Below are 12,561 nucleotides of genomic sequence, written 5' to 3'. Positions count from 1 at the left end.
GAACCTAAGGGCAATGCTCCGAAACTCCTTGGACGACTTGATTGGCTGAAGGAAGCGAGACCAGGCCAATCAAAAGGAGCCGAGGGTGAGCTGTCGTCTCCCATTGGCTCAAAGGCTCCTTACTCTGGCTGTTGGCGAACGGTCCGCGGGAGGAAACGGAAGGAACCCGTGGTCTCAGTTGACGGTGCTATGGAGGATACTGGTGAACTTGCGGGCGGGGACCCCAGTGCGGGCCTGGGTGAGCGTGCGGGGCGAGCTTGTACCACCAAGGAGTGCCCCGCCTGCCTCCCACACAGGCGGTAGTCAGGGACCCTGGCGCACCGTGGCCGCCCGTGTCTACGCGGTTTCTGGCGGCACACCGCAGCAACGCGGGAAAGCGCGGCTTGGAGTCCTCTAGGCAACGCGGGTGCACGCCCGCCGGGTTGTGGCTGCTCTTGGTCCTCAGAGCCTCGGCCTTCCCTTGAGAACCGGAGGCTCGGGGCTTCCTCTCCTCACCGCGGAGAGGGGCTGTGGAGGGTGTGGAGACCGCACACGGCTGTGACCGAGGGTTTCACCTGTGTCCTGCCGCATTATCAGGGTGCTACAACTTTAGCATTTTTATCGCCCATGCACGCATACACAAGCAGGACTGCATATGCACCCATACACACGCAGGGCTGCATATGTACGCATTATAAAGTGGAGCAGCGGAGGCTCCACTTAGCGCCGGAGTGGGGGAAGGTTAGGTCTAGAGTTGGGGGGGGGGCGGGGCGGGCTGTCCTTGCTCATGTTTCGATGGAGAGGAGCAGTGGCCCCGGTCAGAACTCAGGAAGAGGGAGTAATTTGGTGACCTTCTCTGAAGGCTTACTGAGGGCTTATTGTTCCAGGGAGTCTCTGACCTCCTGACTTCTGTTTCTCACCAGAGCCTGGGAACCTGTCTGGCGTGCGGCACATCATCCTTGTTCTCTCTGGGAAGGGGGGCGTTGGGAAAAGCACCATCTCCACAGAACTGGCCCTGGCACTGCGACACGAGGGCAAGAAGGTGAGGCCCCTGCCCAGGGCCAATCCAGTGGCTTCACCAGCAGCACAGCTTACTAATATCTGCCCTGAGCTGCACAGCTTCCCCTGCTGCATGAGGGTGGACACAAGTCTGCGCAGCCCCCCAGGCAGCCCCCAGGCAGGACTGGTAGGTCTGTCTGCTGTTTTGTGCCTTGCCCTCACCATCAGCCTCCTTGCAGGTAGGGATCCTGGATGTGGACCTGTGTGGCCCCAGCATTCCACGCATGCTCCAGGCACAGGGCAGGGCCGTGCACCAGTGTGACAGTGGCTGGGTGCCTGTCTTTGTGGATCAGGAGCAGAGCATCTCCCTCATGTCTGTGGGCTTCCTGCTGGAGAGGCCAGACGAGGCCGTGGTGTGGAGAGGTCCCAAGAAGAGTGGTAATGACCCAGCAGGGCCATGGCTGGCAGTCTTCTGTTCTCTCCCAGCTGACCCCTTAGTGCTGAGAGTTGAAAAGCAGCAGGGCTGTCGTCCTTGCTCTTGCTTAGCCACTGTTTTTGAATGAAACCAAAATCCAGCTTTGGCCTCATCTTGGAGACTCAGCTTCTCCCAGAGATACTCCTACTGCACATGGCCAAGCAGGCAGGCACGCTCTAGGGGGCATGAGATGAGACCCAAGGTCAAGGGCATGGCTCTGGTGGGTGGCATCTCCATCTCCCAGTCGGGAGGTGAGGGGTCTGCTCAGACTGTACTCACACTGCAGGTGCCTGAGGCCACCCAATGTGGAGATGGCGTTGGGACTGGGCCCTGCTTCCTCTAGACTGATTGCAGGGGAGGCTTCCAGGAATTAGCTGCAAGCACAGAGCAGGGGCTGCTCCTGTTGACCATCTCATCAGGCTTGAGAGCCTGAGTGCAGATACCCTCAGCTTGCCCTGAGCTCAGGCCTTCGTGGGGTCAGCTGCCAGCCCCGCGGGGTTGGGGTTTGGGATGAGATTGGGTGTGGAGGGTAGCACAAGAGCTTAGGAGAAAGGAGTGCTTGTTGGGGCAGGGGCAGCCTCCACCTTCTTGTTACCCTGAGAGCTCCCCACTTGTGATTGGAGCTTTGCCTCAAGCTGCAATGGCCCCAGGGCATCCAAAGCCTGTCTGATGGAGGCTGATGAAGCCCAGGGCTGGGCAGTGAAGTCCCATCCGTCTGGGCTCGCTCTTTCCTTGGGTCCCTGGTCCTTATGGCACAGGCTTGCTTACCCCACCCTGGGTCTCTGCAGCACTGATAAAGCAGTTTGTGTCTGATGTGGCCTGGGGAGAGCTGGACTACCTAGTTGTGGACACACCTCCCGGCACCTCTGATGAGCACATGGCCGCCGTGGAAGCCCTGCGCCCTTACAGGCCCCTGGGGGCCCTCGTGGTCACCACACCGCAGGTACCACCACGGCCCTATCCTATGCCCTCCCCACTAGGCTGGGTACTTTTTCTGCTGACAACACCCTTATGAGACTGAATTAGTGGCAGACTGGCTTAGTGGTCTCTCCTGATTTCCAGGCAGTGTCTGTGGGGGATGTGAGGCGGGAGCTGACCTTCTGCAGGAAGACAGGGCTGCAGGTGATGGGGGTCGTGGAGAACATGAGCGGCTTCGCCTGCCCACACTGTGCTGTGAGTCCTGGGACATGTCAGGGCTCTTACAGGGGTATGGGTGCCAGGGCACGTGCAGATCAGGTGGGGCTTTGAGGAAGTGGAGGATGCTGTCACCACTTGGGCCTACTCCGAAAACCTGCTCTAGGTCTCCCTGGCCTTCAGCATGGTGAGCGAGTGACAGTGGGCCCCATGTGGCTCTTGTCTCCTAGGAGTGCACCAACATTTTCTCCAGAGGTGGCGGGGAGGAGCTGGCTCGGCTTGCTGGAGTTCCCTTCTTAGGTGAGTATTGAAGGCAGGCACCGGGGACCCGACTCCCCCTTCCTGTGGGTGCGTCTGACTGTGCTTGAGTGCCAGGGAGGGAGAGCAACAGGCATCATGACCTCGTCTTCCAGAGTAAGGCGCTGGTGCTCTTGATTGTCTCCAGCAAAACAGGACAGCTGCCCTCCACCTGGCTCCTGCTGGGGACACTGACATCCCCACTGCTTGTCCCATGTTCGTTGGGCAATCATGAGAGGCAGGACGTCCTGCTGGGAGGGCAACAGCATGGCCCACATGTGGGCACGATGCCTGACGGCACCTCTCCATCCTATAGGCTCTGTGCCCCTGGATCCTGAACTCAGCAAGAGCCTGGAAGAGGGCCGCGACTTCATCCAGGAGTTCCCCAAGAGCCCCGCGTTTCCTGCACTTGCCTCCATAGCCCGGGAAGTTCTGAATGCCACACCTGCTCTGCTTTCCTGACAGGCAGCCCCATGACCGCCTGATGCTGCCAAGGGCTGTCCTCATAGCAGAGATCTGGGTGTGGGTGTGGTTCCTGTGACCTGTGCTCTGTGGACACCTGCCTGGCCCTGCCCTTGGAGATGTCTCTGTGGCATTCTAAGTGGGGCTTATGGCTGGGGTTCCACCTAATGGCCTGTGGCTGACACTGGCACAGGTCCTGGTGTTGTGGGACAGTGGTCCCAGCTCTGGTCACCTGCCCCCTGGAGGGATAGGCTGCTGCACACAGCCGAGATCCACCCTGTTCCCAGGCTTGCCCAGGACTTCACCTTCCTCAGGCAACTGTTAATGGGGAGCCTTTGTAAGGTGGTGTACTGGCCTCAGGTGTGTACAGTGACTTTAGAAGAACCTACTATTAAATGGCCTGGTCAGCAGACGCCTTGGATGATTCTGTCCATAGTGGTGACAGCTTTTGCTCTCTCAAGCCTAGAGCTGGACCAGCCACAGTTCCCTTGTTCCAGGCCCCTGGAGACTTGGGTGAGACATGTCTGTGTGTTGTTTGGGGAGAGTTTGGCAAGATTTTGTGCTGTCAGAAACCTGAGAGGACATGTAGCCCTGATAGAGCGGCACACCCCAGGCCAAGGCAGAGCCGAGACCAGAGAACTTGGGGTCAGTTGGAGCTGAAGGGGCCTTTTCTCTCTCTGGTGAGGCCAGGAGAACCCTGTGTGGGAAGCAGAGTGGCAGCACGAGCGTGTTCCTTCCAGGGAAGCTCACTGCTCCCAGAGGGGAGACTGGCAGAGCTGGGGAGCAACAGGTGTGCCTCCATCTCCTCGCTGGCTTGCTGTCAGCATGCGCTGCAGGGCCCCAACCACTACCACAGCTGGGTTTGGCTGCCAGGGACCAGGACACCTCAGAATACACTCCTTGGTCACAACACGATGCCCCAGATGGAGGGACATTTTGCTGAGGTTTCCAGAGGACCTGAGTCAGTGCCAATGGTTCCTCATGTGGGGAAGGTGTCCTGGGGCCAAGGAGCAGCTGTGAAGACGCAACAGAGTCTGGGCCAGTGCCAGAAAGTGACACAGGGCACAGAGGACTGAGGTGGTAGCTCCCGGGATGGGCAGAGCTGGGACAGGACTGGATGGGAGACCACAGCCACCTCCCCTTCCCCAGGGTTAGCTCTTGAGGTCACACGCTGTGTCTGCTAGTTCACTTTAATTGTTGGCAGCTGGGACACTGCTGTGCTCCACCTTCTGGTCAGGCCCTTGGGTACATACAAGCCTGCGCCCACCCAAGCATCCTGAGCTGCCAGGACTGCTAGCCCCAGTGAATGAGCAGCCCAGGAGCTGAGGACAGTGAATGGGCAGGGGTGCCAAGCCAGGAGCCCTGGCTCAGCAGTGTGCAAAGTGGTCCTCGCCAACATCCCGCAGGTCGAGGCCCGAGACGTTGGCAGGGCTGGCACAGGTGATGTTGTTGTAAGTGTACCCAGGCTGGCAGTCGTCACCCTCACAAACAGCCTGGACAGAGCGGGGCACAACACTGGGGTTCTGCAGGGCAAAGTCCCTTAGCGCCCGGAGTGGGCAGCGACAATCCCAGGGATTGCCCTCAAGCCACAGGCGCTCCAGGCCTGGAGGCTGTGGCAGGAAGGTCTGCAGGGTGTTGTTCCTGAGACTGAGGTAGCGCAACTGGCCCAGTGTGGAGAAGAGGCCCTCAGGCAGCACTTCCAGGCGATTGTGAGAGAGGTCCAGCCAGAAGGCCCGCTGCAGGGGCCGCAGGAGGTCTGCAGGCAGGGCTGATAGCTGGTTGCCGGAGAGCAGCAGGTACTCCAGCTGGCTGAGGCCCTGGAAGAGCCCCCTGGGCAGGTGTGAGAGCTGGTTGGAGGTAAGATCCAGCTCCTGGAGCGAGTGCAGCCCTCCCAGGCTCCGCTCCTCGAGGCTGGAGATGCCGCTGTGCTTGAGGAAGAGCCTGCGCAGTCCTGATAGGCCTGCGAAGGTCTGGGGGCCCAGACGGCCCAGGCAGCTGCCCTCCAGGTGAAGGCTGTGCAGTGTGGCCAGGCCCTGGAACACCTGTCCTGAGAGGGTCCGCAGGCAGTTGCCAGAGAGGTTCACAACAGCCACGTTGAAGAGGCCGAGGAAGGCACCCGCCTTGACCTCCTGGATCTGGTTGTCGTTGAGCGTGAGCACCTCCAGCTGCCCTAGGCCCTCAAACGTCTTCTCTGCCAGCTGCCGGATTCGGTTGTGCCCCAGCTGCAGCTCTTCCAGGAAGTGCAGGTCCTTGAAGGTGCGAGGCCGGAGGCTGCCAATGGCATTGTGTGCCAGGCGCAGCACGTGCAGGCCCAGCAGGCCAGGGAAGGCGTCCTCTGGGAGGCTGGCCACACGGTTGTGCGACAGGTCCAGCCAGCGCAGCGCCCTCATGCCCAGGAAGGCGCCAGGGGCCAGGGCTGTGATGAGGTTGCGGTCCAGGTGGAGCTTCTGCAGCCGGGGCAGCTGCACGAAGACGCTGGCCTTTATGCTGCGCAGTGCGTTCCTGCTCAGATCCAGCTCCCGCAGCTCTCCCAGGCCGCAGAAGAGCGCCGGCTGCAGGTAGGCCAGCTTGTTGCCAGCCAGCACCAGCTCACGGAGGCTGCCCAGGCCCTGGAACACCGTGTCGGGCAGCACAACCAGGCTGTTCCAGCCAAGGTTGAGGTCCCAGAGATGCGGGAGGCCCTGGAAGAGGCCCTCCTCCAGCCTGCCAAGCAGGTTGTTGCCGAGGCTGAGCGAGGCCAGGCTGCGTGTGTGCGTGAATGAGCTAGCTGCCAGGCTCCGCAGCTGGTTCCTCTCCAGGTGAAGGTGGTACAGGTTCTGCAGGCCCAGGAGCGCCTGTGGCTCCAGGCCACTCAGACGGTTGCCCTGCAGGTTGAGGAAGTCCAGGTTGGACAGGTTCTGGAAGGCCGCTGGGGGGATGGAAGAGAGGTTGTTGCCATCAAGCCACAGGGCCCTGGTGCCATCTGGAATACCGATGGGCAGGTGCGTGAGGTTCCTCGAGCTGCAGAAAACGTTGAGCTCCCCCGTGTCGTCCTCATAGCTGCAGATGCAGATGGCCGGGCACTGTGGGCCCTCGGTGTCTGCCAGCACTCTGGGCTCTGCTCCACCTAGGCCACAGGGGCCCAGTGCTGCCCAGGAGACCAGCAGTGCCACCAGGGCTAGGCCTCCTGCGGGGAGAGGGGATCTGGCAGGGTCCCCCGGAGGTGAACAAGACCCCAAACTTGCTCAGACCTCAGCTATAGCAAGAGGAGGGTCATACTTATAAACTGAGACATGGTCACCCCACTTAAATACCAATCAGAGACTAGCTGGTGGCCAAGCTGGCTCAGGAGCTGACTGCACTTGCCACCCAGGAGGCCGGCAGGTGGCAGTCCCTGACTCAGCTCCCCAGCTTCTCCCAGGCCTCATGGGCACAGCCCCTCGAGCCATGTGGCATCCATGTCCCTGAGGCATGTGCTTGAGCAGAGCCAGGCTGCCACGCTGGCCCAGAAGAAGGTAGAAGAAGCCATCAGCCAGGATCTGACTGATTTTGGAATATTCTGGAGATGACCCAGACGGGGTGTCTATTTGTTGCCCTCTGTGGCTCGACAGTGAGCCAGATACCCCTACATGAGGCCCCGAATTAGGGGGCACTGCCCACCTGTTCCCCAGTTTGTACAGCCTGCATGTGGGCCTTTACCCACATTGACAGAGCAGGACACAGGCCTCACAGCAGAGGGGGACCCAGACTGTCCACTCCCCAGGCATCAGGCCCCACTGGGCCAGATAGCAGCCTCCCCAACAAGAGTGCCCAAAATCTCCTACTGGGTCCCTCCTGTCCCTGCCCTGAGAGCTCCAGGTCCCAGGTAGGGTCAGAGGCAGCACATCAGACCCCCACCTCTTGCTCCTCTGCTGTGATGAGGAAGAGGTGGCCCAAGGTGGTCCCAAGTGCCGGCTTGCTGGGGGGCTAGTCCAGGTACCCCACAGAGACAGGCAAGGAGCAAGGCAGTCTCCCACCCACCCAGAGCCAGGACCAGAGAAGAATGGGGGCTGAGAGGGCAGTGGGCTCTGGTTGGGTGGAGGGTCCCAGGCACACACCCCGTTTGGGGGTGTGAGGAGACCTAGTTCCGTTCCTGCACCACTGTGCTGGAGCTGAGCGCTGACCCTTCCAGGCCCAGCTGTGCTCCCCTCCCACTCCTGAAAGTCCCCACAAGCCCTCCCAGAGCTGAGCCCTGCACTCTCCCTGTGGCTGCCCCACAGGGAAAGTGGCTGGGGGTCATCAGCTGGCTCTCCCCAGAGCAAGTGGCAGGGGACGCTGGGTGCCTCACCTTCCCTGCAGGCCATCCCGCGTGACAGCAGGCTGCAGCAGGCAATGAGCAAGGGCAGTCTGCTGGGCCGGCTGCCCCTGCCCTGTGTTTCCCCACGGCAGGGACAGCCCGCCAGCCAGCCCTGCCCCAGCCCCTTTAACCCCCTCATGCCGGGCAGCCAGTGTTAGTCCAGATCCCCTGGGTCAGAGAGTGCAGGGAAGTGACTGGGGCCTTGTCCACCCTGAGGCCTCCTTCAGGATCTGAGGTGGGCTGTGGTGCTGCTCTGGGGGCCATCAGGTCCATTGTGTGCCCCCCATAGGTGGGATGCGCCCAGAGGTGGGGGCAGGGACACCCCGACAGCAGCCTTTGAAGGGCTGGTGCTCAAGACACGCCTGGGGGACCCAATGACTAGCTCCTGATACAAGCAGGGGCCCTTGGGCAGCTCCTGGGGCACCAGGGACCCCAGGGTCCCCTGACTCTGCCTGTGTTGGGTTAAACCAGTGCCACCTCATTTCCCAATGCCCAACCCAGCTGCCCAGCATGCTGCCTGCCCTGGGGTCTCCTAACAGCCTGAGTGGGCCTTTGACTGCCTTGCTCCTTGCCTGCCGCATTGCATTCACATTCCAGGCCCAGGGGCTGTTCGGGGTCCAGGCCCAGCCTCAGCCCCACCTGTGACCTCAAGGTCAGCTAATGTCTGACCACTGCTCCTCCCCCAAGGCCTCTTCTAGGAACACCTGGCAGGGCCACTGGCCACCTTGTGTTTGCCTCCTCTGGCACTGACCTAGGAGAGGCGGGCAGGGAAGACAGTGGGGCAGCCTGGCCTCTGAGTCAGGTCTTGTGGCCCAGCGGTCAGCCTCCACCTGCCCCCTACTTCCTGCAAGTCTCCATCAAGGGCCTGGCCACCCCTCAGTCACCCCATTGTATGCAGACCACAGGGACGGGTACCTGGTGTCTGGCCTGCTACAGGTCACCCCTGGGTGGTCAGGCTTTGCTCCACTCCCTGGCTTTGGGTCCCTCTTCCAGGGCCTGGTGGGTGAGGCCTGACCCACACCCCATGGCCTCCAGAAGACTCTCTTCAAGACTCTCTCTCCACCCTGCTTGGAACAGTTGGAATGAGGATGCACAGAAAGTGCCAGAAAAGGCAACACTAGGGCTGCAGAGGGGCTGCTCGGGGGGGCTTGGGGCTCTCTATACACGTGCCTCCTTGTGAAGTAGGAAGAGGCCGACCAGGTCAGACAGTGGGGAGCAGGGCACTGCAGATCCTACCTGTGCTGCCCTGTCTCCAGGGATTTTCCAGTTCATTCCTCAACCTCTCTTCTGAGAAATTATAGATCCACAGGGAGAAAGTCCATGCCTGGAGCCCAGAGCGCAGTTTACACAGCCAAAGTGCGGCCTCAGCAGGCCTCTGAGGCCAGCGGCCGAGGCCTCTTCTGAGAGCCCCACCCTGGCTCCCAGGTAGATTTGGAAAGAGGAGTCAGTGTCACCGTGGTTTACTTTGGGACAAGAGGGGCTGGGATCTTCTTGTCCACTGAAGGCCAGCTTTGTACGGTGGGGACACCCCAATCAGGATTTTGGCAGCCGATTAGGCCCACAGCAGCCTCTCAAATTCCACGGCCACACAGGGGTATGCATGACACACTGCTCAGCCCCTGGGCTCTGCAGAAGATGCGTACCCTGCCCTGGCATAGCCCTGCTCCTTGGCAGCTGCTCTGGGCCACTGGAGCATGTCCCTGACTTGAGATCAGGGCTGTCTTTGGCCCTCAGGTGCGTGGGCCAGAGCATGGGCTCTGGCTTCCTCTGACATCAGGCAGGTGCCTCTGCCTGTGTGGGATGGTTCCCAGGCAGTTCCCATCAGTGCTTCCATGGCCAAGGGCTATGAGTCCCGTGGGATGCATTTGCAGGGTTCTGGGTGGTGCAGACCCAAGCACCCCCATCCTCAAAAATGCCTCCAGAGGTCTTTGTGCTTTGCTGCTGGCAAGTGGAGGGTAGCACTGTGGCTTTAATGTGCTGTATCAGTCCCCAGGGGACCCAGCGCCTTTCCAGAGGCTGACTGGCCCTGGAAGCCGCCACGTGGGCGTGTCTGCTGGGCCATCCAAGATGTCTTTGAAAGCATGCTGGCATCTTCTCTGGCACCGTGGCTTGGCTTGTGCTGGTCACCATGGTGAGAGCTCCTGGTTGTCAGGCAGCCCCAGATCTCAGGTTGAGCTCCATCCCTGCAGCCCTACAGGACACGGAGGGCTGGTTCCACAGCGTCTGTCACCAGTCTGTCAGGTCTGGGGTTTCAAGTCCTTGAACACAGACTGGATTCTGTTCTCAAGGTGTCTCAGCTGCGGTCCACCTGAGCCTTAACCGCAGTCTTCTGCCACTGTCCCCGCACGGCTCAGGTGGCCTCACTGCTCCTCCAGGACTCTAGTCACTCCCTCGGGGTTTGCATCCCTGCAGCAGTAGCCCCCTACCATGGACCCCTCCATAGGTTCTGACTTGGGCAGGCAGGTCCTCCTTCAGGGGGTTCCTCAGGCCACAGCTGGGCGCGATCTCCCCACAGGGGATTCTGCAGTGTCTCTATTGTGACCTCTGTGTGCTCTTTAGGTTCTTTCCTATTGTCATTACTTTGGTCCTGGGGACTGAACCCAGGGGTGTTCTACCACTGAGCCACACCTCCAGCATAGCTCAATGAAACAGGGTCTCCCTAAGTTGCTTAGACTGGCCTTGAATTTTTGAGCTTTCTGCCTCAGCTTCCAAGGTGCTGGGTCCCAGTTGTGGTTGCCGTGCTGGGCTGGTTGTTTTTGACACTCTTCGGTTATCCTTTTTCCTCCTCAACTTCATTCTCTGTCAGGCTGAAACGCTCTTCTAGAGCATGTTGGGGTGACTTGAACATTGCTGGGCATGCTGCCCTCCCCTGTCTTTCCTGACATGGCTCTGTGGTGTGTGGATCCTGCACTCAGAGCTTTTCCCAGACAAGCGCACCAACAGCAGCCCCAGCAGACGCATGGACCACATGGAGTGGGCAGTCCAGCTGCGGGACATCCCTCATGCCCAGCTCCTCCCATGGGGCACGTCCTCGAGGTCCACATGTGCTGGTCATGTGTCTGTGCTCTGTCCTTGTTGTGGCCAAGCTGTCCTCTCAACAGTGCCTTCCCTTCACTTAGATTTTTATTTTGGTGATACAGAGAGTCAGACCCAGGACCTCACTCATGCATGCACGCCAGCCGGGCAAGTGCTCTACCACTGAGCCACAGGGCACATCCCCAGAGACTGGGTCTCACTAAGTTGCTGAGGTTGGCCTGGAACTGGGAACGCTCCTGCATCAGCCCTGCCAGGCACTGGGATCCCAGGTGTGGGACTGCACCCAGCTCTTAGATATTTAACAGCTCTCTGCTAAGTTTCAGTTTATGTAGTTTTCAGCATATGAACTGCTGTGCTCAAGTAGTTCCTAGGTATTTTACTAGTTTTCATGTTATTGTGAATGGAATTTTCTTAATTTTATTTTGGATATCTAGTATACAGAAATGAATTTGGTCAGGCACAGTGGCGTAACTATAATCCCAGCTACTCGGGAGTCTGAGGCAGGGGATCACAAGCTCAAGACCCTCAGGAACTCAGTGACACCCTATCTCAAAACAAAAATGGGGGGTTGGGGCTGGGTCTCAGTGGTAGAGCATCCCTGGGTTCAGCCCCTCATCCTAAAAAAGTGAATTAATCTTTTTAAATTTGTTCTTTTTAAATTTAATCTTTTTAAATTTGTGGCAGTAGAGTGTATGTGACGTATTTCACATACGTGGAGTGTAACTTGTCTGGTTAGGATCCCATTCTCGTAGTTGAATGTAATGTGTCCCCTGGCCCTGGACTCAGGTAGGTGTGAGCTGATCTTTGCTGATGGCATGCCCCAGGCCTCTACTCGATGTCCTCTGGCCTTGCTGCCTGCCCCCTCTGTGATGGCTTTGCCCTTCCCTCCCCACAGGTGGGCCGCCCACCTGTCTCCCCTGTGCTCCTGGCAGGCCAGGCCCGGGCTTCGCCAGGGGCAGGGTGTGGTCCCAGACTCATTCAGTTCAGTCACCTGCCATTGGCTGCAGTGCCAGAGTGTGCTTTTTGTAAACACAGCAGGAGGGTAGATCTTGTTCCCCACCAGTGACATCCATGTCCTGATCCCTGAGCCTGTGGCCACGTGAGGTTTCACTGCAGACAGGAATGGAGACTGCTCTCCACTGACCTCAACAGAATATTCAGGGCTCTCTGGAGGAGTCCAGTGCAATCATTGGCCTGGGAAGCAGAAGAGGCAGAAGGCGGTGTATAAGAGGCAAGGTCAGGGCTGAGCTGCTGGTGCTGGCACTGCAGATGGCAGGAGGGGCCTTGTGCCCAGGAATGCTGCAAGCGTCCTGGAGCCTGCAGAAGGAACCTGCCCTCCTGACACCTTGATCCAGCCCAGTGAGGGGCCCACATCAGCTTCTGGGCTCCAGGACTATATGATAAACCTGGTGATCTGTGGCAGCAGCAAGAGACAGAGGTCCTCAGGGCAGAGAACTCTCCTCTCCTGTCTAGTGAGGGGTCTCGCCACCATCAGGCCCTGTCGCTGCCCAGCACCTACCAAGGCGCGCTCCAGCCAGCCAACGGCTGCTTCCTGGGGCGAGTCCTGCTGGGTCATGGTGTGACGTTGCTCACCCCTGCTGGCTGAGACTTCATCAAGAGATTTTCCTATCTGTTCCTGACAGAAATTGATTTCTATTTGGTGCACGATGTCTTTCTCTGGCTTTGGTCCCAGGTGAGATATCAGCCTCATAAGGAGAGTCGGGGCCGTTCCCTCCTGTGTGCCCTGGAAACTATGAGTGATGGTCTTATCCACAGAATGTGGCGGGAAGCCACGTGGAAGGTTGAAGGCTTCCCAATTCAGTTTCTTGGTGTAGATCTATTCAGATATCATCTATTCAGATAT

At 59.3% G+C, this 12,561-nt stretch overlaps 2 protein-coding genes across 3 annotated transcripts; one reads left to right on the top strand and one right to left on the bottom strand.

Moving 5' to 3' along the window:
• The first annotated feature begins 75 nt into the window (after nucleotides 1–75).
• On the top strand, nucleotides 76–3,759 carry NUBP2 (NUBP iron-sulfur cluster assembly factor 2, cytosolic). Of its 2 annotated transcripts, none has more exons than XM_081299470.1 (7): nucleotides 76–202; nucleotides 903–1,021; nucleotides 1,218–1,416; nucleotides 2,242–2,396; nucleotides 2,516–2,626; nucleotides 2,818–2,887; nucleotides 3,201–3,759. In XM_081299470.1, the coding sequence occupies exons 1-7, from the start codon at nucleotides 190–192 to the stop codon at nucleotides 3,344–3,346; spliced, it is 813 nt and encodes a 270-aa protein (XP_081155596.1). In that variant the 5' UTR covers nucleotides 76–189; the 3' UTR covers nucleotides 3,347–3,759. The 2 variants fall into 2 exon arrangements, with proteins under 2 accessions (XP_081155596.1, XP_081155595.1); XM_081299469.1 differs by having other exon boundaries at nucleotides 175–238.
• A 763-nt stretch (nucleotides 3,760–4,522) lies between these two features.
• Nucleotides 4,523–12,273, bottom strand: IGFALS (insulin like growth factor binding protein acid labile subunit; the record flags this gene model as incomplete). Its single annotated transcript, XM_081300054.1, has 3 exons — nucleotides 4,523–6,512; nucleotides 8,898–9,084; nucleotides 12,217–12,273. The coding sequence occupies 3 exons, from the start codon at nucleotides 12,271–12,273 to the stop codon at nucleotides 4,714–4,716; spliced, it is 2,043 nt and encodes a 680-aa protein (XP_081156180.1). The 3' UTR covers nucleotides 4,523–4,713.
• Nucleotides 12,274–12,561: the final 288 nt, after the last annotated feature.

Source organism: Spermophilus citellus (assembly GCF_964194105.1).
Source record: "Spermophilus citellus genome assembly, chromosome: 6".
NCBI classification, from domain to species: domain Eukaryota; kingdom Metazoa; phylum Chordata; class Mammalia; order Rodentia; family Sciuridae; genus Spermophilus; species Spermophilus citellus.
Note: the sequence above shows the minus strand (reverse complement) of the source record. Positions and strands in the feature narration are given on the sequence as shown.

Excerpts from the sequence above, each read along its gene's own strand:
- NUBP2 (XM_081299469.1), top strand. The coding sequence starts at position 190 with ATGGAGGATACTGGTGAACTTGCGGGCGGGGACCCCAGTGCGGGCCTG. Across the intron at positions 2,397-2,515 it reads TCGTGGTCACCACACCGCAG|GCAGTGTCTGTGGGGGATGT; the intron begins GTACCACCACGG and ends CCTGATTTCCAG. Across the intron at positions 2,627-2,817 it reads TCGCCTGCCCACACTGTGCT|GAGTGCACCAACATTTTCTC; the intron begins GTGAGTCCTGGG and ends CTTGTCTCCTAG.